The sequence below is a fragment of the Marmota monax genome, unplaced genomic scaffold (assembly GCF_021218885.2).
Source record: "Marmota monax isolate L192 unplaced genomic scaffold, Marmota_monax_Labrador192_F-V1.1 WCK01_AAM20220418_F8-fsc00020, whole genome shotgun sequence".
NCBI lineage: Eukaryota > Metazoa > Chordata > Mammalia > Rodentia > Sciuridae > Marmota > Marmota monax.
In genome coordinates, this window is record NW_026692912.1 from 20280943 (window position 1) to 20306922 (window position 25980).

The window sequence follows — 25980 nt, forward strand, 5'->3', positions numbered from 1 at the left end:
TTGGAGCCATTAGATGTGACATCTACCAATTTTAGACACCTGCCTTACCTTGGGTTCCTGCTACTCTCAAGATGCCTGTACACCAGATTCTGCAGCTCAGGAAGGAATTGCTGCAGCCCTAGAGCCTGCTCGAAGGAGTGTGGGCTGTTTGCCAAGAAACCTACAGGTTGTTAGGTGGGACCTCGGCAGATCTGTCAGCTGCTGTTGGTAATATAAAGGGCAGTGTCTTTTTTTTTTTTTCCTCATTTTTTTGGTACTGGGGTTTGAACCTAGAAGTGCTTTGCTACTGAACTAATCCCCAGCCTTTTTAAATTTTGAGACAGGGATTGGCTAAGTTGCTTAGGGTCTTGTTAAGTTGCCAGGCTGGCCTTGAACTTGTGATCCTTCTGCCTCACCCTCCTAAGCTGCTGGGATTACAGGTGTGTGCTACCAGGCCTGGCTGTTTTCCTTTGTGTGTGTGTGTGTGTGTGTGTACTGGGATTGAACCCAGAACCTCATGCATGCTATACACATCCTATTACTGAGCTACACCCCAGCCCCAGTAACAGCTCTCCTTTAGAACTAAGAGAGCAGACCTGTGCCTCTAAAGGATGTGAGGAATTCCTGTTTCCCATCTCCATTGTACCCAGTTTTAGATTTCCTTTTTACTAATCAAAGTTTCAAGGTTCATGAGGCTTTGCTTAGCGATTTTCTAGCTTCTTAACCTTTTTCTCAACCTTATGAAAAGGGAAAAGAAGATAAAAGATGAGGGTCTCCTTTGGAAGAGAGAGTGAGGTCATTTCTGTAACTCTACCCAGCATCTTTGTGGGTCTGAGGTTAGGATCTTTTTTCTCGGAAGTCAGGCATTTACCATCATGCACTCTTCTCATGTTGGCAGTGGCCCAATTTTTGGATGTCATAACCTTGAACATTTGAATCTTATGCAATCTCTGGGTGTGCTTCCCAGGGCAACAGAATCAAGCCATTGTGAACCATCTCTGTAGGTTTTAAAGCTTACGACGTTGTCCAGTCATCAGGCCCTCTCCTTTTCTCCCCACTCTTCACCATCCAAAAATCAAACTAAAGTTTCTCAGATTATAACTGGGCTAAGCAGTGTTCACTTAGCAGTTCCAGGATGGTACTCTGTTCTTGCCCTGTGGCTGACAATTTGTGGTCTCTATTTTGGTCTCTCTTACATTTGCAAAACATGATTTAGATACAAATAGTAAATTATAGTTTTAGATAACTGATATTTTATAGGGATAAGCCTGGGTACCTGTCTTAAGATGAATAGTTTCATATTAAGTGAAACTGCTTTTTATGTGATTTTTTTAAAAAAAGCATTGGCTTTAATACCTTTACTTATTGTTTTTTATGCAGTGCTGAGGATCCAACCCAGTGCCTCACTCATGCCAGGCAACTGCTCTACCACTGAGCTACAGCCCCAAACCTGTTATGTGATTTTGAAGTTTTCATCTAAAAGTTTATAATTTTAGAAATTGTTTTTCTAAACAATATAATTCACATTCCATGACATTCACCCATTTGATGTGTACAACTTAATGGCTTTAGGATATTCATGCAATGGTATGTCCATCGTTATCACAGTAAATTTTTAGAATATTTTTGTTACTTCAAGAAAGAATATTCCTTGGATGTCACCCCTAATCCTCCCAACCCCAGCCTAGATTACTAGTAATCCACTTCCTAGCTCTATGGATTTGCCTATTTTGCATATTTCATATAAATGAAATCATATCCTATGAAATCCTTTGTGACTGACTTCTTTGACTTAGCAAATGTTAAAGGTTTATCCATGTTATAACATGTACTTCATTCCTTTTTATGACTGAATAGTATTCCCTCATATGGATATACTATATTTATTTATCCACTCATCAGTTGATGGACAGTTGGGTTATTCCTTTTTTTTTTTTTTTTTTTGGCCACTATGTATACAGCTACTGTGTACTTTCAAGTATCTTTGTGTAGATGTATCTTTTAATTTCCTTTGGATATTATAACTAGGAATTGCTGAATCAAGTGGTAACTATGTTTAACCATCTGAGGAACTGCCAGACTGTTTTCCATAGCAGCTGTACCCTTTTACATCTCTGCCATCAGTGCCTGAGCATCCTAATGATTTTTTTTTTGTGTGTGTGTGATGTCTTGTTTCCCCTACCTGGACTGTAAGTTCTTTGAGGTAAATAAATTGATTTATATAGTTTTTAAATCTTGCATGTGCATTTTGTTGCAATTGCTAGACATCTCACTTCCCTGGGCCTCAGTGTCTACTGAGCAGAATGAGGGTGATTATTAGTGAGCTTCAAAGAAGATGATATTTAAGAAGCGTATGAAGAGGGTGGGCTGCTCAGTGGGGCTGCTCAGTGGTGGAGCACTTGCCTGGGCACATGTGAGGCACTGGGTTCGATCCTCAGCACCACATAAATAAATAAATAAATAAATAAATAAATAAATAAATAAATAAATAAATAAATTTTAAAAAGCATATGAGAAAATTTCTCCCATCCAGTAAACCTTCAGTAAATGTTAGATGTTACTATTATTATGAGTAATTTTTATTCTTATTGACATTGGATTATCGTTTGAATTTTTTTAAAAATATGAACTTTGAAAAGCATTTTGAATGATTGTGATATCTTAATCAGATAGGTTAAAAAAATAGTATGTAGGGGCTGAGGGTGTAGATCAGAGTAAGATCATATGCTTATTAGCATGCATGAGGACCTGGGTTTGTTCTCCTGCACCAAAACCAAACAAAAGCAAAACAGAGCCATAAAACAAACAAAACAAAACAAAACCCTACCAAATTAGTATGGAGAATTTCTAAGTGGCAGACATTTTCTCTCTGAGCGTCTGTGTCTGTCAATACCTTCACACAGCCCCACACTGCATTGCAGTGAGGGAGAGTTTGTCCTAGTCCATCTGGTTTATGAACTTGTACTGGCCAGATTAACCATGTGTGCCTGTCATGTTCCTCAAACATAAAGAGGTGTCTCTCCCCAGCTGTCCCCGTGGAAGTCCTCTGAGGCCTTTTTGGAGCAGCTCTCCTTGAACTGCAGGCTCTTGGGGGGCAGGTGTGTGGGTGCTATGGAAGGGCCTGGGTGAATCACCACCCTGTGCCTTGGGCAGATCTGCTCCTTTCATGCTCTGGAAGCTCTGCGCAGCCACCCCCCAAGAGCGACCATCCATTCTGCAGGCATTTGCCAGGTCAGCATTGTATGTGAGATGCCAGAGATGGGGTGGGCCCAGGGCGCTGGGAGGGCAGGGGGAGCGAATGGGCTCAGTGTTCTAGGAGCAGAATGCAGCCAGTGGCCAGTGGGAGCCTTCAGGGGTACTTACTGCTTTCCAGACTGATGGAGACCCCGGGCCATCTGTTTGCTCCACCCACCTACCCACACGACTCCCCTTCTCTCTCTATTCCTCGACCGAATAGAATCCTTGATCTCAGTTGGAGACTGTGTACCTGCCTTTCCTATTCCTGGAAAACTCTATCCCCCCCAGATCCTCAAGGGTTGGTTGTCACCTCCTTGTCACCTCCTTAGAGGACCTTCTCCCAAACCTCCATCCCACTCTAGTGGGTTAACCTTTTTAATTCCCTTGAGCACTGATCACTCTCTGAGGTGATTTTTATTTATACCTTTGTGATTGTTGACTGTCCCTCCCCTTCATGCTCAAGTAGTGAGTGCCTCAAGATGGGCATTTTGTTGAGCTTGTCCACCGTGGGCTTTCTGATGTCAGGAAGAGTGTCTGGCACACTGGAGGTGTTCAGTAACTACTGTCGAGTGGATGAAAAAAGCTGTATGCAGAGGACTAGGGGGTAGCTCAGAGGTGGAGAGCTTGCCTGGCATGCACAAGACCCTGGGTGGGACCCCTAGGCCCACACCCCCACACATAAATATTGCATGCAGAGAAACAAACTGGAAAATAGGAGACATATATTACAAACTCCATGGAGAAGGAATAAGAAGTTGGAACTCACTGGATCCTTTCTTAGAAGGTCAAAGCAGCAGCAGCCATCTTTTACAGAGAGGATAACAGTGCATTATGTATATTATATACATTACATAAATGCATATATATGTAATTTAGTTTGGTACCCAGGATTAAAGCCAGGGGTGCTTTACCACTGAGCCACACCCTTAGCCCCTTTTCATTTTTGTTTTGAGTCACTCTCACTAAGTTCGTGAGGGTGGCCTTAAACCTATGACTTTCTTGCCTTAGTCTCCCGAGTTGCTGGGATTACAGGAGTGAGCTTCTGTGCCTGGCCATTCTTATTTTGTGTTCTTAAGTGAATTTTTAGAGCAGTATTAAATAATGTAACCCTATGTGTATGACAGGTGACATTAAAGATCTTTTACTTTCCGTGGGCTTCTGCTGTGGTTCAACTGAACACTTCCTTCTACTTAGCCAGGGGTTCCTCTGTCCCCTTGGAATGGGGATGAGGGTCCTCATTTTCCATTTTATTTTTACATTTAGGATTTATATACATTGGTGCTAAAGTGCCATCACTCTAAAATGTATTCACCTGTTTATTACAGATCACAGAAAGTTTAAACTTTTTATTAAATATTCATTGTTTGCTATCAGAATGTTTTTGCGATTATTTTAAAATTGTATTTTATTTATTTATTTTGTACCAGGGATTGAACCCAGGGACACTTAACCACTGAGCTACATCACCATACCTTTTTATTTTTTAATTTTGAGACAGAGTCTTGCTAAGTTGCTTAGGGCCTCGCCAAGTTGCTGAAGCTGCCTTTGAACATGAAATCCCCCTGCCTTAACCTGTTGGGCTGCTGGGATTACAGGCATGCGCCACCACACCTGGCAAAACTGTATTTGTAATCTTCTTTTAAGAAAAATTTTGTTATATTTAAAATCTTGATTGGTGGAATTAATGTTTCTTAATTTTCTTATTTCTTTGTATGAATAATATGCTTTGATGGTGGCATCACAACAGACACCTAGTGCCATCTTAGGCATTTTATCTCATGTAATCTTCGTAATAGGCCATTAAAGTATTATAACTTAAGTTTTGCAAATGGAAAACTTAAGCTTAAAAGGTTTTATATTTGCCCAGGGCTGTGGATATAGCTCAGTGGCAGAGTGCTTGGTCATATGCCCCACACTGCAGAAAAAGAAAAAAATAGTAAAAACTTGCCCAAGGATACACAGTCAGCAAATGCCTAAACCTGAATTTTTAACCCTGTTTGTCCAGACCATTTTTTATTAATCTTGAGGGGTGTGGTGACTTTGCCTGGGGAGCCCCCTTGCACCCTCACCCCACTGGGTTCCTTTAAGAGAGCATCCTGTAGAACTCCCACCATCGCAGCAGGAACCTCGCTGCCCTTTGGTGGTAAGAGATAAAGGGAGTTGTGGCCTATGGTTGAACTGCCTTACTTCCTTCAGCAAAAGGAGACCCCCATCCCTACCCCTCGCCCAGGGCATATGGTCTGGCCAGTAGGACCCTCCGGGGCTTCAGAGTCCAGAATATTTGACTTGTCCTTTTTTTTTTTTTGGTACAAGGGATTGAACTCCGGGGCACTCAACTACTGAACCACATCCCCAGCCCCAATTTTGTATTTTATTTAGAGACAGGGCTTCACTGAGTTGCTTAGTACCTCACTTTTGTGAGGCTGGCTTCAAACTTGCAATCCTCCTGTCTCAGCCTCCCGAGCTGCTGGGATTGCAGCCACTGAGTCTGGGTGTCCTTGGTTTTGATGACTTGAACTGTGCTGTTCCTAAGCTTCCAGTTCATCTAGTATCAGTCCTGCTGTTTCAGGTGTTTTGGCATGCCCTGGGCTCAAGGCATTTGGCACGCGGCACAGTGCTGGGTGGTTGTATTGACTCCCTGGGCCATAAGGGTAAGGTTTTTGAGGTGCCACAGGCCTTGAGTGGACCCTGCAGTGATCCTAGATCCTGCCTTGGGGACTCCAGTTGTGATATTGGGTGCATCTGAAGATGTCTTAGGTAACCTCAGACCACCCCGCTGTGTCTCTCAGGACTGGGGAGGGGTGTGCTGAGTTCAGAATCAGAGGACCTGGAGGATGTGGTAGAGAAGGACTTACTTTCCTTCCTCTTGGCCAAGAAGGAAGCAGGGTCCAACAGGGTCTTGGACTTCCTTATTACGGAGAGATGGAAGCGCCCCTGAATCTTCAAACACATATGTGTCAACCAGGTGGGTGGGAGAGGAGGCTGTAGAGGCACATGGTTTGGTGTGCAGAAATTGGGCCTCTTGTCTGGAGCAGCTCCAGAAAGCTCTGTTGTTTTTCTTCACATAAAGAGGATGTAGGAAGGAGAGGGAATGTGATGGCCAGGGATTATATGGGAGAAGGTAGCTCAGGCAACTTGATTCTTAATGCTAAAATGGTCTCTAATCCTTGTTTCCTTTTTTGGTATAGGATTTAAAAAAATGTAGGGCAGGGTTAGAATTGGCTGTTAATAATACCCAGGACAAATATATACTCTTAGAATTTTGGAAAGGAAATAACTTTGTAGGAAGAATTACAGCTGCAGCAGTTATTTATGTCTTTTAATACTTGTGGTACTTGGTTTGATTTTCTGATTATATCTCTGCCTTCCCCAATCAGAAGATGTCTTGAGCAAAATATTTTTCCAGTGCATTTAATTTTTAGTGTATACACACACACACACACACACACACACACACACACACCCTCAGTAATAAAATAAGTTCAAATAAAGTCAGACAGAGAAGGCTGATGATATAGCTCAGGGGTAGAGCACTTGCCTAGCATGCGCAAGGTCCTGAATTCAATTCCTAATACCACAAAAAGCAAATTAAAGACCAAGAACTATGCCATTTCTGCTTTCATAGTAGCAGAAATTAAAACAGACAAACCTCAAGGAATTATTGAATGGGTTAGTAGTTAACCTGGAGAATCATACAGTACTGGTGAGAGTGTGTTATGTTTTTGGAAAAGAATGTGGCAGTGTTTATCAGAAGCCCAGAACATTTAGACTTTTCATGCATTTATTCCATGCACAGAAAGCTCTCCTGACAGATCTGTGCAAAGAAGAACCCTGGGGACACAGATGTTCACTGACACATTATCCAGAGCTTTTTTTGTATGCAGAAAGCTTGGGATATTGGAAGGTACAAATTGGCAACTGAAGATTAATTATTAATTAATAATTAATAATATTACTTCACAAAATAATATAATATTTACTTCACAAAATTTATATTAATATTACTTCACAAAAATTACATTGTGGGCCGGGCGCAGTGGCATACACCTGTAATCCCAGCAGCTTGGGAGGCTGAGGCAGTAGGATCGTGAGTTCAAAGCCAGCCTCAACATAAGCCAGGCAGGCACTAAGCAACTCAGTGATACCCTGTCTCTAAATAAAATACAAAATAGGGCTGGGGATGTGGCTCAGTGGTCGAGTCCCCCTATATTCAGTCCCAAGTACCAAAACAAAACAAAACAAAACATTGTGGTATAAGTTTTCTAATTGTCCTATGTATGTCTGTGTCTGCTTTTTTTTTTTTTTTTTTTTGGGTTGTAGTTGGACACAGTACCTTTATTTTATTTATTTATTTTTATGTGGTGCTGAGGATCGAACCCAGGGTCTCGCATGCGCTAAGCGAGCACTCTACCGCTGAGCCACAACCCCCACTCCCACCCCCGTGTGTCTGCTTTTAAAGGAAATAGTTGGAGCCTGATTTCCCTCCTGTAGCCATAGAGTTTGCACATTTTCTCCCTCTGTTGTTCTTACCCAAGAAAACCCTAACCTTAATGGAAATAAATTGCCTTTTCCTTTTTGATATGGACAGTTAGGCATTGTTGGGGCGGAAAAAGCAAACCTGCATAATTAAACTGACTGGTTTCACTTTAAATCATAATTACGAACCTGAAATTATTCCTTAGAACTGTCCAGAAATGCCTAGCACATGCAAGGCCCTGAGTTCAATCCCCAGTAAATAAATAAATACATAATCAAAAGAACTGTCCAGAAATGCTAGAACATAGTGAATTCACTGTCTCTGTCTCTGGGAAGATATTTGGTACCTTCTTTCTTTGGCAGTACTGGAGATTGACAGGGCCTTGCGCATGTTAGGCAAGCACTTTACCACTGAGCTGGATTCCCAGCCCAGAACTTTCTTTCTTCAAATCTTCTATACGACCCCCTACCTTAGCTGATAACTTCATCTCCAGTGAGGAAAACCCCTCATGATGCTGCTGTACCTCTTATCTGAGCCCATCTGCAGGCCCCCTGCCTCCCACCAGTGTGGGTGTCACATGGTCCCCTGCCTCCTACCAAGGTCAGGGTCTCTTCTATTTCAGATTCAACTCCTTCTTCCTCTTGGGGACCTCAGTCTTTCTTTCTGTCCTCTTTTTTGGTTTATTGCTAGTTTCATAAAAAATAATCTCGTGACTTTTTAAATATTTATTTTTAGTTATAACAATGTCTTTATTTTATTTTTATGTGGTGCTGAGGATCCAACCCAGTGCCTCATGCATGGTAGGCGAGAGCTCTACCTTTGAGCCACAACCCCAGTCCTCTACTCTCACAACTTTAAAAACAAGCCCTACCTTGCTTTTACATCTCTGAGTATCTTATTAGTTTTCCTAATTAGTTGTTCTCTGCAACCTTTTAGCAAAACTTGCAGAGATGGCCTGTCTTCTTTCTCCTCCCCCCTTTAGTCTGCATCCTCCTCATTGTCTCACTGAAAGGCTCATCAAGGACAAGATCATGTTTTCACCCTCATCTTATTGATCCTATCAGAGCAAGGGGTTTTCTCCAACCTTACCGCCTGTCCTATTTGGTGATTATTCCCCAGTTTTTAACTACGGCCAAAGTCACTCTTCCAAGCCTCAGAAATACTTACAACTACCTACCCAACGTCTTCTCTTGATATCTCTTAGCCGTCCCGGTCTAAAAACAACCAAAATAGAACTCTGGGTACTCTCCTCCCTTCCATCTCTCCACATGTCTCTCCATTGGTTTCCTAAGACCCACATCTCGGAGACACCCTTGTTTCTCTCTCTGCCCGTCCCAGGGCACCAGCAGCCCTGATGGCTTCACCTCTGATGTCAGTATCACATCCACCCCCCCTCACCCCTGTCCACTGCCCAGTCACGCCTGCCCCACCTGCCCCAAGCCTCCCTCCTGCTTCTTCATCTCCTTTCCTCCGGGCTTCCCCTCAGAGTGGCTGCTCTCCTGTCCAGAGCTGTCCTGCCTGTGCTTATTCACTCTCCAGAGCTCCGACTGCTGCCTTGATGCAGTGCTGCTTCTCCACTGCACGGCGGCCCTGGGAGCTGAGTACACCTTAATCACTCCTTCCTGGTACAGTGAGTGGCAAACAGTGGTTATGCAACAGGGGTTTGGGAAATGAGAGTGGATGCAAGAATGTGTGTTTTCCCTTGTGCTATTTCTAATGGACACATAGGATTCCATTGCACAAATGTAACCTGATTCTCTTAACCACTGCTCTACTATTGGATATATTTTGTTTGTTTCCAATTTTTTCACTACAGAAACATGAGACATAATTTAAAACACTATTGGGAATATTCTTGACTAAACCATGGACTATTATGCAGGAACCGTTTTTATTAATGTAGGAAAATGACTATGTGAAGTGAAAAAAACACAATACAAAATTATATATACAACATGGTCTTAACTGTGTAAAAGCACATAGAGAAACCTAATCAGAAATAAGCTAAAATGTTAATTAAGCATTTCAAATTGGCAGGATTACAGATGATTTTTATTTATTATTATTTTTAAGTATCTAAATAATGCATGGTATTTTCTTCTTTATAATTTTCTGTGTTTTTCAAGTTTACCGCAGTGAGTATGTGGGTGTTAGCTTGTTACTGGGCATTAAACCCAGGGATGCTGTACCACTGAGCTACATCCTTAGTCCTTTTATATTTTATTTTGAGACATGCTCTCACTAAATTGCTGAGTCTGACCTCAAACTTGTGATCCTCCTGCCTTAGCCTTCGGAGTCACTGGGATACAGGTGTACCCACTGTGCCCAGCTTCCTTTTCCATTCTCTTCACTTGAGAGTGGATTTGCCAGATGCTACATGATTCAGGACAGATTGGTTGCAAATGCGTCTAGGAGAATCCAGCTATCTCCTGTGGAGCCAGACATTAAGGAGGCCTGCAAAAATGTGAAACACTGCTAATCTCCATAAGATTTCTTTCTTTGTGTGAGTGTATGTGTTACTGAGGATTGAACCCAGGGACACTCTACCACTAAGCTGCATTTCCAGACCTCTTTCTATATATATATATATTTTTTTTTTTGAGATAGGGTCTTGCTAAGTTGCTGAGGGTCTTGGTAAATTGCTGAAGATATCCTTGAATTTGGGATCCTCTGGGATTAGCCTCCCAAATCACTGGGATTACAGGCATGTGCCACTGCACTCAGCTATCCCTAAGATTTCTTATTGTGGAAAATATTATTACTATTCATTAAAATGCTATTTGTTAAACATACAATGGGTTTATTATTGTTTTAAATGAATCAGTATTTTTGAACTTTTTCGGTTTAAGTCTTCATATGGCAAATGCCAATGGATATCTACTCACATAAACAGACACTGTCTGGGGGCCTCAGTTTCTAAAAGTATAAAGAAGTCCTGGGCCAGAAAGTTTGAGAACCACTGAATTAAGAGAACTCTCTTTATGGTGGGTGGATTGACTCAGTTGACAGATTGGTGCAATCATAGGATTTGAGAACAAAGCCTAAGAGCAAATAACCTAGTCTAATAGGCAAGTATGGAATCAAAGGGATAATGACTTTTTCTCTCTCTCTCTCCCCCCCTCCTCCCTCCCTCCTTCCCTCCCTCCCTCCTTAGAGATCATGCATGATGTGATAAAGAAGGTGAAGAAGAAGGGGGAGTGGAAAGTAAGTAAAACAGCCCTAAAAGTGAATTCATAAGGGAAAAATAAGAAGGGTAGTAGAGCTGGAGGGAAGGTTTTGACAGGAATGGGGGCTCTTACTGTCACCAGAGGTGCAAAAAGCTCCTGGATTGGAGAAGGTGACCTGCTCTGCCTTCCATTTTATAGGATCTTGGTTCAGAATTTATTGGTTGTAAAGCTTATTGTAAAGATCACCTAGTCAGTGCTGGGCATGGTGGCACATGCCTATAATTCCAGTGACTCAGGAGGCTGAGGCAGAAGCATCACAAGTTCAAGGACAGCCTGGGCAGCTTAGTGAGATTCTGTCTCAAAATAAAAATAATAATAATAAAAATAAAAAGAGGCTGGGGATGTGACTCAGTGGTGGAGTATCCCTGGCTTTGATCCCCAGCAGTGCAAAAAAAGAAAAAGATCACCTGGCCGGGAAGTGAGCAGTGGAACTCTTTTATCAAACAAAATCTCAACTGGAACCTGTTAGATAAAATGGAAGGTGCATTTGTTCCGTGTTCTATGGGAGAGGAGAAAGAGACTCTTCTTACTTGTTTGGTGGCTATAAAGCATCTCCAGGAGCCCAAACAACAGGTAGAGAAGCCCTCGTCTAGTCTGCCCTTTCCCTTCGAGCTGTAACTACATAAGACAAAAGAGGTAGAATGGATCATAAAGCAGCGAGCACAGGACTAGAAACTATAACACGCACGGGAGCAAGCACTGAAGCCAACAAGACTGCAAATGGCCTGGGTTCCTGGAATGGCCGTGCTGTCTTCTGTGCATGTTGCCAGCATTGTATTATCTTTATTTTTATTAATTTATTTATTTTGTAGTGCTAGGGATTGAACCTAGAGCCTTGTGCAAGCTAGGAGAGCACTATACTACCGAGCTACATCCCCAGCCCTTTTTAAGTTGTATTTTGAAACAGGGTTTCATTGAATTGTTCAGGCTGGGGAAAAATTTGACATCCTCCTGCCTCAGCCTCCCAAGTAGCTGGGATCATAGGTGTGCGTCACCACACCCAGCACATTGTCAACATTGTAAATGTTGCTTAGTCGTCTGGAGCTGGTCCTCATGCTGGCCAGGAGAGTGTGCCATTTTACTTGATCTTCCCCATGTGGTTTACACTGGCTATTCTGCCCTCAAGTTGCCAGTAGTCAAGAGCCCATAGTGTTCAGGTTCACTGGACCTGGGAAAAACAGAGCTACTTGGTACAGGAAGATTCTGAAGCCCACTCCGGCCTTTTGTTATTCTGCTTTAGTGAACACATCTGTTCTCACCACCCAGAGGGGAGGCCAGCTGGAGGGACTCTGTATGCACATCTCTTTCTCTTACCTTCCCACCAGAAATGGATTTGTAGACATGGGGGGTTTAAGCTATTCTCAAGGAAGAAAATGAAACTAAGTGGCCCTTGTACTGCAGGAGAGAGCTCTTGGGTCCACACATCTGCCCTGATGTGCCTGGCTTTCATTGCTTCCTTCACAGCTGACATCATTAAGGAGAAGATAAATTGCCTTGTTTTAACTTATGGCTCCCTCTATCCACTGTGGACTGAACGAGGATGAGAAGGGTCAGCTGAGCTTTGCAGGGTGAAGCACAGAGCAGGACATCTAGACAGAGTCCTTATGTGCCATGCCATACGTGTGGACTCTAGGATCTCTCTCTCTTAAGAATAGGCTAAGGCGGGAATGGTGGCACACACCTGTAATCCCAGTAGCTCAGGAGGATGAGGCAGGAGGATCACAAGTTCAAAGCCAGCCTCAGCAATGGCGAGGCACTAAGCAACTCATTGAGACCCTGTCTCTAAATAAAATACAAAAGAAGGCTGGGGATGTGGCTCAGTGGTCGAGTGCCCCTGACTTTTCAGTCCCGAGTCCTCCCGAGAAAGAAAGGAAGGAAGGAAGGAAGGGAGGGAGGGAGGGAGGGAGGGAGGAGAAAAAGAAAGAAAAGGAAAGAAAGAAAGAAAGAAAAGGCTCTGGCCAGGTGTGGTGGCACATGCCTGTAATCCTCGCAACTTGGGAGGCTGAGGCAGGAGGATTGCATGTTTGAATCCAGCCTCAATAATTTAGCGAAATCCAGACTTAAAATAAAAAATTAAGAGCTGGGGCTGTAGCTCAGTGGCAGAGCACTTGCCTAGCATGTGTGAGGCACTGGGTTCGATTCTTAGCACCACATAAAATAAATAAATAAATAAAGGCATGCTGTCCGTCTACAAATATATAATTTTTTTTTAAGCTTGAGTTTAAACAAAAAAAAAAAAAAGAAAGAAAGAAAAAATAAAAAGGGCTGGAGATGTGGCTCAATGGTAAGTGGCCCTGGGTTCAATCCCTGGTGCCCCTTCCCTACAAACAAAGAATAAGCTGTGCCCTGAAAAATAGTCACTAATATGATTATCTCTGAGTGTTAGCACTACAGATGATAACCCTCAACACTTTTCTTTTTTCTTTTTTGTATTTTTTTTTACAAGTACTCATTTTCTACTACTTTTTTTCTTTTCCAGTGCTGGAGATTGAACCCAGGGCCTTGTGCTTGCTAGGCAAGCACTCTACCTATGAGCTACATACCCAGCCTTTTTATTTGTTTTATATCTTATTATGGGACAGGGTCTTGCTAAGTTGCCCAAGCTGGCCTCAAACTTGTGATCTGCCTGACTCTGTCTGTCTCCTGGGTAGCTGGAATTATAGGCCTGCACCACCATACCTAGCTGGAAAGGAAACTACTTTTTAAAGGTTTTTGAAATTCAGTCAAGTTAGTAAGAGCAGACGCTGACTCCTGGAAGGTCAGGTTTGGATGTGGGACTCTGCAGACTTGTGGTCCACAGGAAATGTGGCTCCTCCCACATTCCCCTACCCCAGGTGCTCTCTGTGAAGCCTGATGCAGGGAGCTGGCGAGACTCCCGGCAGACGCCACAAGCTATTCTCTTTTCTTCCAGGTGCTGGTGGTGGACCAGCTAAGCATGAGGATGCTCTCCTCCTGTTGCAAGATGACGGACATCATGACTGAAGGGATAACAAGTGAGCACAGTGCTGTCTCTTGCTTGAGTTGCACTTGACCTCTGCCTTCCCTGGGGCGTGCTTTACTCCTTCCTACTCGCTATTCATTTTTTTTTAATTTTTTATTTGTTTTAATTAGTTATACATGACAGTAGAATGCATTTATGCACTTTGATATATCATACATAGATGGGATCTAATTTCTCATTTTTCTGAGTGTACATGTTGTAGAATCACGTTGGTCTTGCAGTCACATATATACATACAGTGATAATGTCTTCCATTCTACTATCCTTCCTATCTCCCTTCCCTTCCCTCCCTTCACTTCCCTCTAAGGTAATTCTATTCTTCTCTAGTGCCACACACCCCTTATTGTGAATTAGCATCCACATATCAGAGAAAACTTTGACCTTTGGTTTTTTGAGATTGGCTTATTTCACTTAGCATGATATTCTCCAACTCCATCCATTTACTGGCAAATGCCATAATTTCATTCTTCTTTAAAGCTGAGTAATACTCCATTGAATACATATACCACATTTTCTTTATCATTCATCTATTGAAGGACACCTAGGTTGGTTCCATAGTTTAGCTATTGTGAATTGAGTTGCTATAAACATTAACATGGCTGCATTACTGTAGTATGCTGATTTTAAGTCCTTTGGGTATAAATAAACCGAGGACCTACTCGCTATTCTTGTTTGACCTTTGGTGCTTCCAACAACCTGTGTGGCAAGACTGTAAGGCCCCAAGAGTGACCCACAGCTGCCTCTTTATCACTGACTGCCTAGCACTAATGCAGTTTTAGATGCTCATTAAGTATCAGTTAAAGGAATGCCCAAAGAAAGGTTAGATCAAGAAGAAAGATTAGGGGGCTGGAGATGTGGCTCAAGCGGTAGCGCGCTCGCCTGGCATGCGTGGGGCCCAGGTTCGATCCTCAGCACCACATACAAAGATGTTGTGTCCACCGAAAACTAAAAAATAAATAAATATTAAAAAAAAAAAAAAAAAAGAAGAAAGATTAGAACGGACACTTAACAAAGGAAGAAATCCACTCAGCCAATAAATACATGAAAAGTGCCCACCTCCTCTAATGATCAGGGAATTGCCACTCAAACCAGAGTGGGATACCACATAGGCTCACCAGATTAGAATACTTAAGCTCTGATAATGTCCAGTGACAGTGAAGAGGTAGGACAATGGGAACTCTTGAATGATGGAATGTCCATTGGTCTAGCTATCTTGACAAACCCTTGACCATGCCCAGTAAAGGTGAAGGGTTGTGGTCCTGTGAGCCAGCAAGCCCAAGGGGTGAGTGCCCAGGACACACGCACAGGAGCACTCACAGGAGCCCCAAATGGATGCAGCCAAAATGTCCTTTGAAAGTAAAGTGGCTAAATGTGCAAGGCCCTGGATTTGGACCCCAGCACCACAAGAAAAAAAAAAGTAGAATGGTTAAATAAGTTGAGGTGGAGTGTAGTCACGCAGCAGAACACGGCACAGCAATGAAAACAGACCGACTCTCCTCCGTGGCGTGAGTGAATCTGATAAACAGCGTGGAGCAAAGGAAGCAAGATACAGAGGAGTGCTCACCTAGCATTGTCCTGTATGTAAAGTTCAAGACCGGACAGTACTAAGTGCAGGGTGCTGTGCTGGAACGCAAACGGAGGTGGTAAAGGGCAGCGCTTCCATGCCAGTGAGGATGGTGGCTCTCTTTGGAGGGAAGGGAGGGGGCGTGGGGAGAGGGCACTTCTGCCACACTGGCAAGGTTCTTTTAATTGGGGCAGTGTGTATATAGACATTCGCATTACAGTTATTCCTTGTTTATGTTTAATTCATTCTTAGAGTGTTATAATTTCACAATAAATAGGTTTTTAAAAATTTTATTATTGGTGTATTATAGTTATATAATAATGGGATTTGTTATGCTATATTCATATATGCACATAACATAATTTTTTCCAATAAATAGCTTTTTTGATTTATTTGTTTTGTGGGACTGGGGATTAGACTCAGAAGGTTCTACCGCTGAGCTACTTACCCAGTCCTTTTTAATTTTGGAGACAGAGTCTTGCTAAGTTGTTAAGATTAGCCTTGAATTTGCAATTCTTCTGTCTCAGCCTGCCAAGTTGCTGAGATTACAAGTTTGTGCCACTGTGCCTAGCCAAATAAATAGATTTTTTTAAAGTTGTATCATCTACCTGGGCACGGTGACACACACCTATAATCCCAGTGACTTGGGAGGCTGAGGCAGGAGGATCATGAATCCAGAGCCAGCCTCAGCAACTTAGCAAGGCCCTGTCTCTAAATAAAAGGGCTGAGGATGTGACTCAGTGGCTAAGTACCCCTGGGTTCAATCCCTGGTAGTAGGAGAAAAAAAAAAAAAAAGTCCCGTGACCTGCCCAGGGTCACTAGCCAGAGTCATACCTAAGAGCAAGGACGCAGCCCTTCTGGCTCCTGTTCCAGAGCTCTTGTTCACATTTGTGCAGCTCTACTCTTCCCCAAGGCTCCTTTCAAGAAGCATTGTGTTTTAATCTTTCAAACAGCATTGATTGAGCAGTCTCTTGGGCCTCAGCTGTAGCTCCGTGGTAGAGCACAGAGTGAGCATGCCCGCGGCCTTGTGTACAGTCTGCAGCACCATAACCAATCAGTCGATGAAATTCCTGAAAGGAAAAGCAATCTCTTTCAAGGTATTATTCCAAGCTAGAACGTCAATATCAGTGGTACGACTGTTGCAATGTGTCTCCTGATTTTTTTCCCTTGGAGGCAGGTACCTTTGTGTGATGTGTAGCACACAGACCATTGGAGGTCTTAAAATTATCACCCTACCCCAGTTAAAGGAAGAAAAGTAGGAGGGTTGAGTTTTGCATTAAACTAGTTGAATTTAATTATTTCCTTTTAAGGTCTGTTCTTTATTCTAAGATTATGTCAGGTTTTTTGTTTGTTTGTTTTGGTTTTTCGAGATGGGGTCTTGCCAAGCTGCCCACGCTGGAAATAACTGAGATTATAGGCATTTGTCATCAAGCCCAAGCCAAGTCTTATCTTCCCTATTTATGATGTTAAAATGTCCTTAATTTATGCCGGGATGGTAGCATAGGCCTGTAATCCCAATAGCTCTGGAGGCTGAGACAGGAGAATCACAATTTTAAAACCAGCCTTGACAACTTAGCAAGGCCCTAAGCAACTCAGTGAGACCCTATCAAAAAAACAAAAAAGGCTGGAACAAAAAAAGTTCTTAATTTGTGAAATTATGGAAATAATGTCTTGTGGTTTTCCTGTTGATGTGGGAACACATGCTTTAAAAAAATATATATTTAGTTAGTTGTCAACAGACTTTTATTTTATTTATTTATATGAGGTGCTGAGAATCGAACCCAGTGCCTTGCACATTCTCTAGACAGGTACTCTTACACTGAACCACCACCCCAGCCCCTCCGAGCACATGCTTTTTATAGTATTTTTGTGTCATCTGGGGACCATGTCCACGTTAAGACCAGGCATGCCTTGATTTTGAGCTTACAAAGTTATTTTCCTCAATAAATTTTTAAAATTATTTATCCTCTCAGTTGGCCATGGTGTCATGTACCTGTAGTCCCAGCTACTCAAGAGGTTGAGGCAGGAGGATCACTTGACCCCAGGGGCTTGAGACCAGCCTGGGCAACATAGTGAGACCCCATCTCACACAAACAAACTCCAACCAAACACCCCTACTTTTTCCTCTGTCACAAGAAAGGCCCAACTCACCAAGACGCTCAACAGAGAAGAGCACATCCTGCCGCCTCCCCACCTCCATGCCCCAGGCCTGTCATCCTGGGGGCTGCTGGCTGCTGCCTTACTCTTTCTTCCGGGTATTTACTTTTTTTTTTTTTTAGTTAGACACAATACCTTTATTTTATTTATTTTTATGTGGTGCTGAGGATTGAACCCACCATTTTGCACGTGCTAAGCGAGCACTCTGCTACTGAGCCACAACCCCAGCCCTATTTACTTTTTTTAAACATACATATTCCTAAATAAATGCTTATGCTATTAAATCTGGATTTGTCAATGTTGATGTTGTCTGTTGACTTCCTGTGGTAGATGACAACTCACCTCCCCCACCGTATGCAGCTTTCCCCTACCCCCAAAGGTGGGTCTCAAACAGGATCCTTACTTAGCAAAATTTAAAAGTTCATAACCCTGTGTTGAGACTCCAAACATTTTTGGAGGAAGTCTTAGTAGCCTGTAAAATTTAAAACTCTACAACTACTGGCAAAGTAAATGTTTGGGTGACTGATTTTTTATTTTTTGGTACCAGGGATTGAACCCGGAGTTGCTTAATCACTGAGTCACATCTCCAGCTGTCTTTTGTATTTTATTTAGAGACAGGGTTTCACTAAGTTGCTTAGAGCCTTGCTAAGTTGCTGCTGCTGGCTTTGAACTCGTGATCCGCTTGCCTTAACCTCCTGAGCCGCTGGGATTACAGGCGTGGGCCACTGTGCCTGGCTAGGGAATTAATTTTAACATTTGATTTGAAAGTCTTTGTAAATGCCACAAGGTATACTTCTGAAGTGATGCCTTTTTTCACTTAAATCATCTGCATGAAGAACAACAGCCACACAGCTGTACTGTTCTCTCCATGCCAGAGGATGTCGCAGCATAGGTAAACTCCCCCTAAGCTTTATCAGGTAACAGATGAGGCGAAGATGCCCCCAAAGTAGCTGAAATGACCATAAAGGAAACAAGGAAATCAAAACCCAGCAGCTGGCTTTAACAAACAGAGTGTCGGTTCTGAACTGTTGAGTGCTGTGCGGAGGATGTGTTTGGAGGGCTTTATCCGATGTGCAGAGGAGGATGACAAGGCTGTCCAATTACTGACAAACCCAGCAGGGAGATTCTAAAGGAATCGCGATTATTTAGGACAGATGAGAAAAAACTGAAGGAAGAAGCAAAGAACCATTCTCAACAGATGAGTGGCCTTTTCCATTTCCCTCACAATAGATCAAGGAATTGAACTGAAATGCAGAGTGGGAGATATGTAGTGTGGCACGATTTCAGGCTTTCTAACATCTTAGGCATAGTGAACCGGTGGAACGCACTCCCAAGAAATGTGGTGACTTTAAGGAAGGGGTGAACGATTCTTTTTCTTTCCCCTTACTCTAGATTTTCTTTTCTTTTCTTGATTTGGCGGTGCTGGGGATGGAACCTAGGGCCTCACAAATGCTAGGCAAGCGCCCTGCCATTGAGCCCCACCCACCCTACTATAGACTTTGACTGTGTCAGTCTACATTGCTTCTAGTTTCATGACCGCCAGTCGTGTTTCCTTATTCACCTGGGCTGTTTTGTTGCCTAGTTGTGGAAGACATTAACAAGCGCAGAGAACCACTCCCCAGCCTAGAGGCTGTGTACCTCATCACCCCGTCTGAGAAGGTGAGTCCTCCACCAGAGGAATGCTGGGCTTGGGATCTCTGTGGCACAGAGTGTCTGACATTTCTAGGTTAAGCATGCATTTAACACACTGCTCTGTTTAAGCATGCAATCCATCACGGGGGCAGGGAGGGTGTGTTTGTACAAAGAGAAGTGAAAAGTTTGTTAAACCTTTTGAAATATGGCAGTTATGCAGCAAGCCGAAGCTGGCATTCCAGGCCCTGGGTCGTTCGTGTCCCCTGCACTCCCTCCTCAGGCAGGCACCCTCCCGCCAGACTTTGGGAGTGCATGTTTTCAGGGTTATTTCATCAATACCCAGTTAGAGTTCAGATTTACCTGTCTCGTAAGTGTTCAAATCAGCATCCAAATAAGGTCCACCTCCTTGCTTTTGGTTGATAATTGTCTTGGGTCTCTTGATCTATATAAAAAAAATTCCCCTCCAGTTTTCACTTTTGAAAACTGACTCACCTGTGAGTCTGCAGGTGCAGCTGTTTGTGTCCTCCAAGGGTCCTCACCAGTTTTGTGAGTCTCAGGAACCCATGTTATGTGACACTGCCACTCATTCTGGACTGAGCTAAACTCTGAAATAATCCTAATTTTAAGTCCTCAAAATCTGGCTGTGGCTGAATGAGAGTGTTAGAATCATACGCCCAAACCCCCCGCTATTTTGTGCAAGTAGCTTGAAGCCAGCTTGAATTGAGCTCAGTTCAGATATTGGTCCCACTTGCTTCTAGAATGGGATTTAGTGCCCTCTTTTGTTCCTGTCCACAGTCTATCCACTCTCTCATCAGTGACTTTAAGGACCCACCAACTGCTAAGTACCGGGCTGCACATGTCTTCTTCACTGACTGTAAGTACCCCGCGGGCTGCCCCTGCTGCACAGGGGAACTCGTTTGGCTGAACCCAGCCAGGTCAGGCCAATAGGTTTTAGGAATGTGTTTTTGTTTTGCTTTCTTTGAGATACTGAGGATGGAACCCAGGGTGTTCTACCCATTGACCAGTATCCCCAGCCCTTTTTATTTATTTTTTTTTATTTTGAGGCAGGGTCTCACTAAATTGCTTAGGGCCTCAGTAAGTTGCTGAGGCTGGCTTTGAACTTGCTATCCTCCTGCCTCAGCCTCCTGAGCTGCTGGGATTACAGGCATGTGCCACTGTGCCTGGCTGTAGGGAAGAAATTAATTGTTGCCATGGTTTTCCCAACCTTTCATTTTCTCTTCAGATAATAAATTGCATAAGTAACAAAAATAAACACACACAAATACATACCTGTTAGATCCTGCATTTCCTCCTTCGGGAAACGGCTCACTCAGAACCTCCTCCAAGGACAAAGGGCTTGGAGCCTCGAATTTTTCTGATGCTACCCTTGGCATTTCAGCCACAGCCTTGCAGGTAGCACTATATCCTGCAGTAAATTTCCATTAGTTTTTCAACCACAGAGAGATTCTGATTGAGTGGTCTTATATTAGATAGAATCTACCTCATTGCTCTAAAGTTGGCTTTCTTGTTTTGTGCTGGTTTAGATGTAGATCCCACTGGAGAAGCTATGAGAGAAGAGTGGAACAGTATAAAACAGCAAGACCTCACCTGCTCTTCTCTCTAAGGAGACCCCCTAAAATCACCTCCGAGAAAATGGAAAAGTTATAGCAAGAAATGACCTTATATATAGTACTTGAATATCAGTAGCAAAGGGAGCAAGGAAATGGCATTAATAATGTTAAGCCAATGACGTGTTTCTGGGCACCGGAAGCCTTAGTTAGGCCTGAGAGATACATAGACGTCATGGTTCCCTCCCATCTGCTTACTTCTCAGCAGTCCTGAGGGCGATGCCTGTATCATGTTTCCCACAAATTTTCTTTTCTTTCTTATTTTGTTTATCATAAATAGGTTAGATATGAGGTGCGCATTTACATTAAAGACCTTTCCTTCTCCCTTCTTAATCACTTCTGGTTTCTTTCCTTGGGATCAGAAAGCAGTTTTTGTTAGCTCTTCACGTCTCCATCCTTCTATACCCTAGAGATATGGAATATTTTAGGATGGCATGAACCTTCTAGTTGCCTTTTAAAAACCTGAATAAAATGAAGCATCTATTGGACGCATTCAGCTGTTAAATGAACCAGCCACTGCCCAGGAAACCCGACTGTCCCTGTCATTCCTGCAGCTTGCCCAGATGCCCTGTTTAACGAGCTGGTAAAATCTCGAGCAGCCAAAGTCATCAAAACGCTGACGGAAATCAACATTGCATTTCTCCCATATGAATCCCAGGTGAGGCTGAGCAGAAAATCTGCTTGCTGATTATTCTATCCAGAGCTCTGGGAGGGCGGGCAGCGTGATGGAGTGGGGGAGGGTTGGCCTCGTGTTCAGGTGGCCGCGTGACTGTTACGTATGGATGTTTATTTAATGGAAGCTGTTTTCCACAGGCGCCACTTCTGGATTCTTGTCAGCCTCATGCCTTTCTTTGTGTGCATTTCCTCCTTGCCCAGTCGTCACTGATCTTGGCTGACTCTTTAAATAACCACAAGTAGCCAGTCCTAAAAGAACCTGGCAGGAGGGGGGCAGATCAGAGGATCCCATCTGCTGCAGAGGCTGTATTGGAGATAGCATCACCTGGTCACGTGCAAGAACAGATGGTGACCTGAGTAACTGTTAACCCTTCATTCACCAAAGGCCACAGCAGCAAACTTCTCCTCTTGGAAGAAAACAAAGTTGTTAAACCAGTAAAGCTGAAGCTGGTTGTGAAAGAAAGTATCTTCTTAAAACGTCTTGTAGCAGAAAAAGAACCAAAACCAACAGACCTTTATGTTGTCATGGTGACAGGAGATGATTATAGCATATTGGATCTTTATAGAGCAGCTTCCAGAACCAGAGATTGACCTGATTTTAGAAAAGGAGGAATGGAAAAGACAGCACAAACATTTAGAGCTGGTCTTAGTCCCTTCTCACTTGGCTTGAAGCCTGTTTCCTGCTTCAGAGCAGCAATTTTTGTTCCCTGCATGAGTCCTGTCACCACCTAGATTGGACAAAGTCCAGCTTCAGCCTGTCCAACAATATTACATTTCAGAAGCTTTAAGAAAGTAATAGACCTTTTTAAAAATAATTCTCCAAAGAAGATCAAGATAGTTTAAATAAATGAAGATTTGTGAGATTAATGATAGCTATTAGGCTCAGTAGTATTAGAAATGAATTTCAAACTCCTGGGACCCTTTTAAAAAAATAAAAGGAATCAGGCACAGTGGTGCATGCCTGTAATCCCAGCTACTCAGGAGGCTGAGGCAAGAGGATCACAAGTTCAAGTCCAGCCGGGCAACTTAGTGAGACCCTATCTCAAATAAAAAAATAAAAAGGGCTGGGGATATAGCTCAGTGATAGAGCACCCCTGGGTTCAATCTATGGTACAAACATAAATAAATAAATAAAAATAAAACATTTTACTGAGGACAGGATATTATTATACTTACCAAAAACCTCATTCATTCGCTCACAGTCACAGCACAATTTCTAGCTTGTGATTTATTAAAACCAAATGCAGGGCTGGGGCTGGGGCTCGGGCTCCAGTGGTAGAGCACTTGCCTAGTACATGTAAGGCACTGGGTTCAGTTCCCAGCAATACATATAAATGAATACGACAACTAATATATATGTGTGTGTGAGTGTGTATTTAAAAAAAAAAAAACTAAAAGAATTTTTAAAACTCCAAATCCACAATGGCCTTTGAGATCTTACAGCCCCCTCTTCTGTTCTCCTGGCTTGTCATTGTTCAGACACATTAGGTGCACCTCTGCCCCAGGTCTGGGGTACCACCCATTCCTGCCCCTGAGAAGTCTCCTGCTGGTGATGAACACCCCACTTCCTCAAGCCTTGAGTCAGCTGTCCCTTCTCCATGAGTCCACGTGTCCTCCCCGTCCGGGGCATTCCTTCCCTGCTATCTTATTTTCTCATGCATTTATCAGCTTCTCGATACCGTGCAGTTTCCTTCTTATTCTGCTTAATATCTGCTCCCCCCCACACACCCCTGCTAGATTTAAAACTCCTTGAGGACAAGGGTATTGTGGTCGCTCATAGCTCCCAAATGTTTAGTGTGGTGCCTAGCGCTGGAGCAAATGAAAACATGTCCTGCAAATTCACCGCCAGTGTGGCGGGACTCCTGCGGCTCGCCCTTCCGTACACACATGCCAAGTGCATTGTTTTCTCCTCCCAGGTATATTCCTTGGACTCTGCTGACTCTTTCCAAAGCTTCTACAGTCCCCACAAAGCTCAGATGAAGAATCCTATACTAGAGCGCCTGGCAGAGCAGATCGCAACCCTGTGTGCCACCTTGAAGGAGTACCCAGCTGTGCGGTATCGGGGGTAAGGCACCCCTGTCTGCTAGGCAGGCATCCTGCATGGCTGCGAGGCGCGCCCCCGAGTCTTCCTCTGGTCTCATGTTTCCTCTAGCAGTTGTCTCAGAGGGTCAAGTTTAAGCATCTCCCTCTTAAGATCATTCTTCTAAAGGTTTTATCTTTTGAATTGTATTGTGAAATATAATGCATACAGAAAAGGGCACAGTATGTACATATATTTAGCTATCAAATAACTAAAGTGTGAGCTCTGTGCGCCTGCAGCCTGGGCTTCCCAGTTTTCAATTTCTTTCTAGGCTCTAAAAACCAATATTATTTTTGTAGAGGTATTTGAGAGTAAGATGCAATACTGAGAAAATAATTCTCCTAAGGACACTCTTCTCAGATTTTATGAGGTCATTCACTCATCCACTTACTTGCTTTGTGCTGAAGACTCAGCCACAGCCCTAGAACCCTGGGTAGGTAAGGTCTGGATATGACAGGTGAGCACAGGTGTGCACTCCTGCACCTAGCCCCGTGAGGCCAGCACCTGAGCACAGCACCCGCCAGGTGCTCAGGGCCTTTCTGGCCAACCACAGGCTAGAGGTGATATATGTGCGCATCTTGAAGGACAGGTTCAGATCTCACATGGATGGAGAGAGGGCGATTGGTTCTTGCCATTGGCATAAGCAGAAGCTTGGAGTTGGGAAGGCAAAGGCTGGCTGGGGAGGCTTGCAGGTCCGCATGGTGCATATGTAGAGTACACAGATAGTGGAGGCCTGAAAGCCCAGGTTTGGGACTGTGTCCTTCAGTGGCTTCCCTGGGATGTCTGGGGATTGGGACAGGGAGCAGTCGCAGTGCTTTGGAGGCCTGATAGCAGGGCTGAGGGGCAGATGGGTGCAGAGAAGCCAGGAAAGCAGAGCAGGGCCACTGCAGGAGGAGTGAAGGGGCTGGAGTGAGGAGTGGAAGGGAGGGGGGTGAAGATGGGACCCCAGGCAGTGGGGCCTGCAACTCAGAGGCTGCAAGCAGCATGGGCATGGGGCCGCAGCCCAACAGAGCTAGGGGGCTGAGGCTCAGACGTGTGCCTGACCTTTTTGTTTCATCCTCGGCGGGTATAGGTGGCCATGGACAGCACCTCGTGGCTGCCCCAGCGCCTGGCTTCCCATCTTTGGGGGCCTGTGCTGCAGAGCCTGCCTCAGCACTCTCTCCTGGGTGGGGAACAGGGCCACCATGGTCCTGAGGTTGGCAAAGGTGACATCAGCCAACTCCCTACAAAGCCAGGGGGAGCCCAGAGAGTGCTTCACGCTCAGCCAGGCAGAAAGGTCTGAGCCCAGGCACTGCTGTCACCCTGGTTGTGTGAACATACATGCCACTTACCAGCCAAACCAAACAAGACCCAGTAGAGTTTGAATCAAGAGAAGTGAGAGTCATGCAGGTCAGGCCCAGATGTCCTGATCACAGGAGGGGGAGTGGCCGGGCCCGTCTGGAAGTGTGGCTGTTTACCTGGGCTTCTGCTCCATCTAGACAGTTTTTAAAAAAGAAGAAATAAGGGCTGGGCTGGGGCTCAGTGGCAGAGCGCTTGCCTAGCATGTGTGAGGCACTGGGTTCGATTCTCAGTACCACGTATCAATAAATAAAATAAAGGTCCATTGATGACTAAAAGAAAAATAAAAAAAAAAAAAGAAGAAATAAGGAAATCATTTTTTTTGTTCAGGTACCGAAGCAAGCATTTTACTTTTCCTTTTTATATACTCGTAGTATCTGCGTGTATTCTTATCGTAAAAACCCAGCACTGACCATGCTCACGCATTTCCTACCCTCCCTGTGCCATCCTGCATCCTTCCTGGGCCATGAGTGCCTCACCTAGTGCCCAGGTGGTTCACCTCTGCTCCTCCTCTTTTGTCAGGGAGTACAAGGACAACGCCTTGCTGGCTCAACTAATCCAGGACAAACTCGACGCCTATAAAGCTGATGATCCAACCATGGGGGAAGTAAGTCTGGGCCTGGGCCAGGAGGTTATCTTACAAAGTGACCACAGTGTTTATGTGACAGTCCAAGGGATGATGCAGTACTCTTGCTCACAGATGTGTGAGGGCTGCTCTTTCTGTGTGTCGGCCTCTAGTGACATGCCCAAAGCCCTTGGGAGCCCAGGTATGTTCTACATAGCCAGGATGACCAACTTGCATTCTGTTCACCAGGACTTTTGCAGTTTCAACACTGAATGTCCTCATCTGGAGATCCCCTAGTAGTAGTACAGTAGCAAAGGCAAAAAGTTGCTCTCTGTGTGCACAGCCCTGATACAGTTTAACACACGCACAGATGTGTGTCACCACCACTGCAGTCAAGATGCAGAGCTGGGAACCCAGAAC

The 25980-nt window shown here is 43.9% G+C and overlaps 1 protein-coding gene across 2 annotated transcripts in view; it reads left to right on the forward strand.

The window, feature by feature from the left end:
• Positions 1 to 25980, forward strand: part of Stxbp1 (syntaxin binding protein 1) — a 66126-nt gene that overhangs the window by 17069 nt on the left and 23077 nt on the right. For both annotated transcript variants that reach the window (XM_058581787.1, XM_046451598.2), the window contains exons 2-8: positions 10848 to 10897; positions 13832 to 13913; positions 19225 to 19301; positions 20070 to 20148; positions 21457 to 21560; positions 23494 to 23642; positions 25518 to 25602. In XM_058581787.1, the coding sequence (XP_058437770.1) occupies positions 10848 to 10897; positions 13832 to 13913; positions 19225 to 19301; positions 20070 to 20148; positions 21457 to 21560; positions 23494 to 23642; positions 25518 to 25602 (626 nt within the window). The remainder of the gene's footprint in view (positions 1 to 10847; positions 10898 to 13831; positions 13914 to 19224; positions 19302 to 20069; positions 20149 to 21456; positions 21561 to 23493; positions 23643 to 25517; positions 25603 to 25980) is intronic.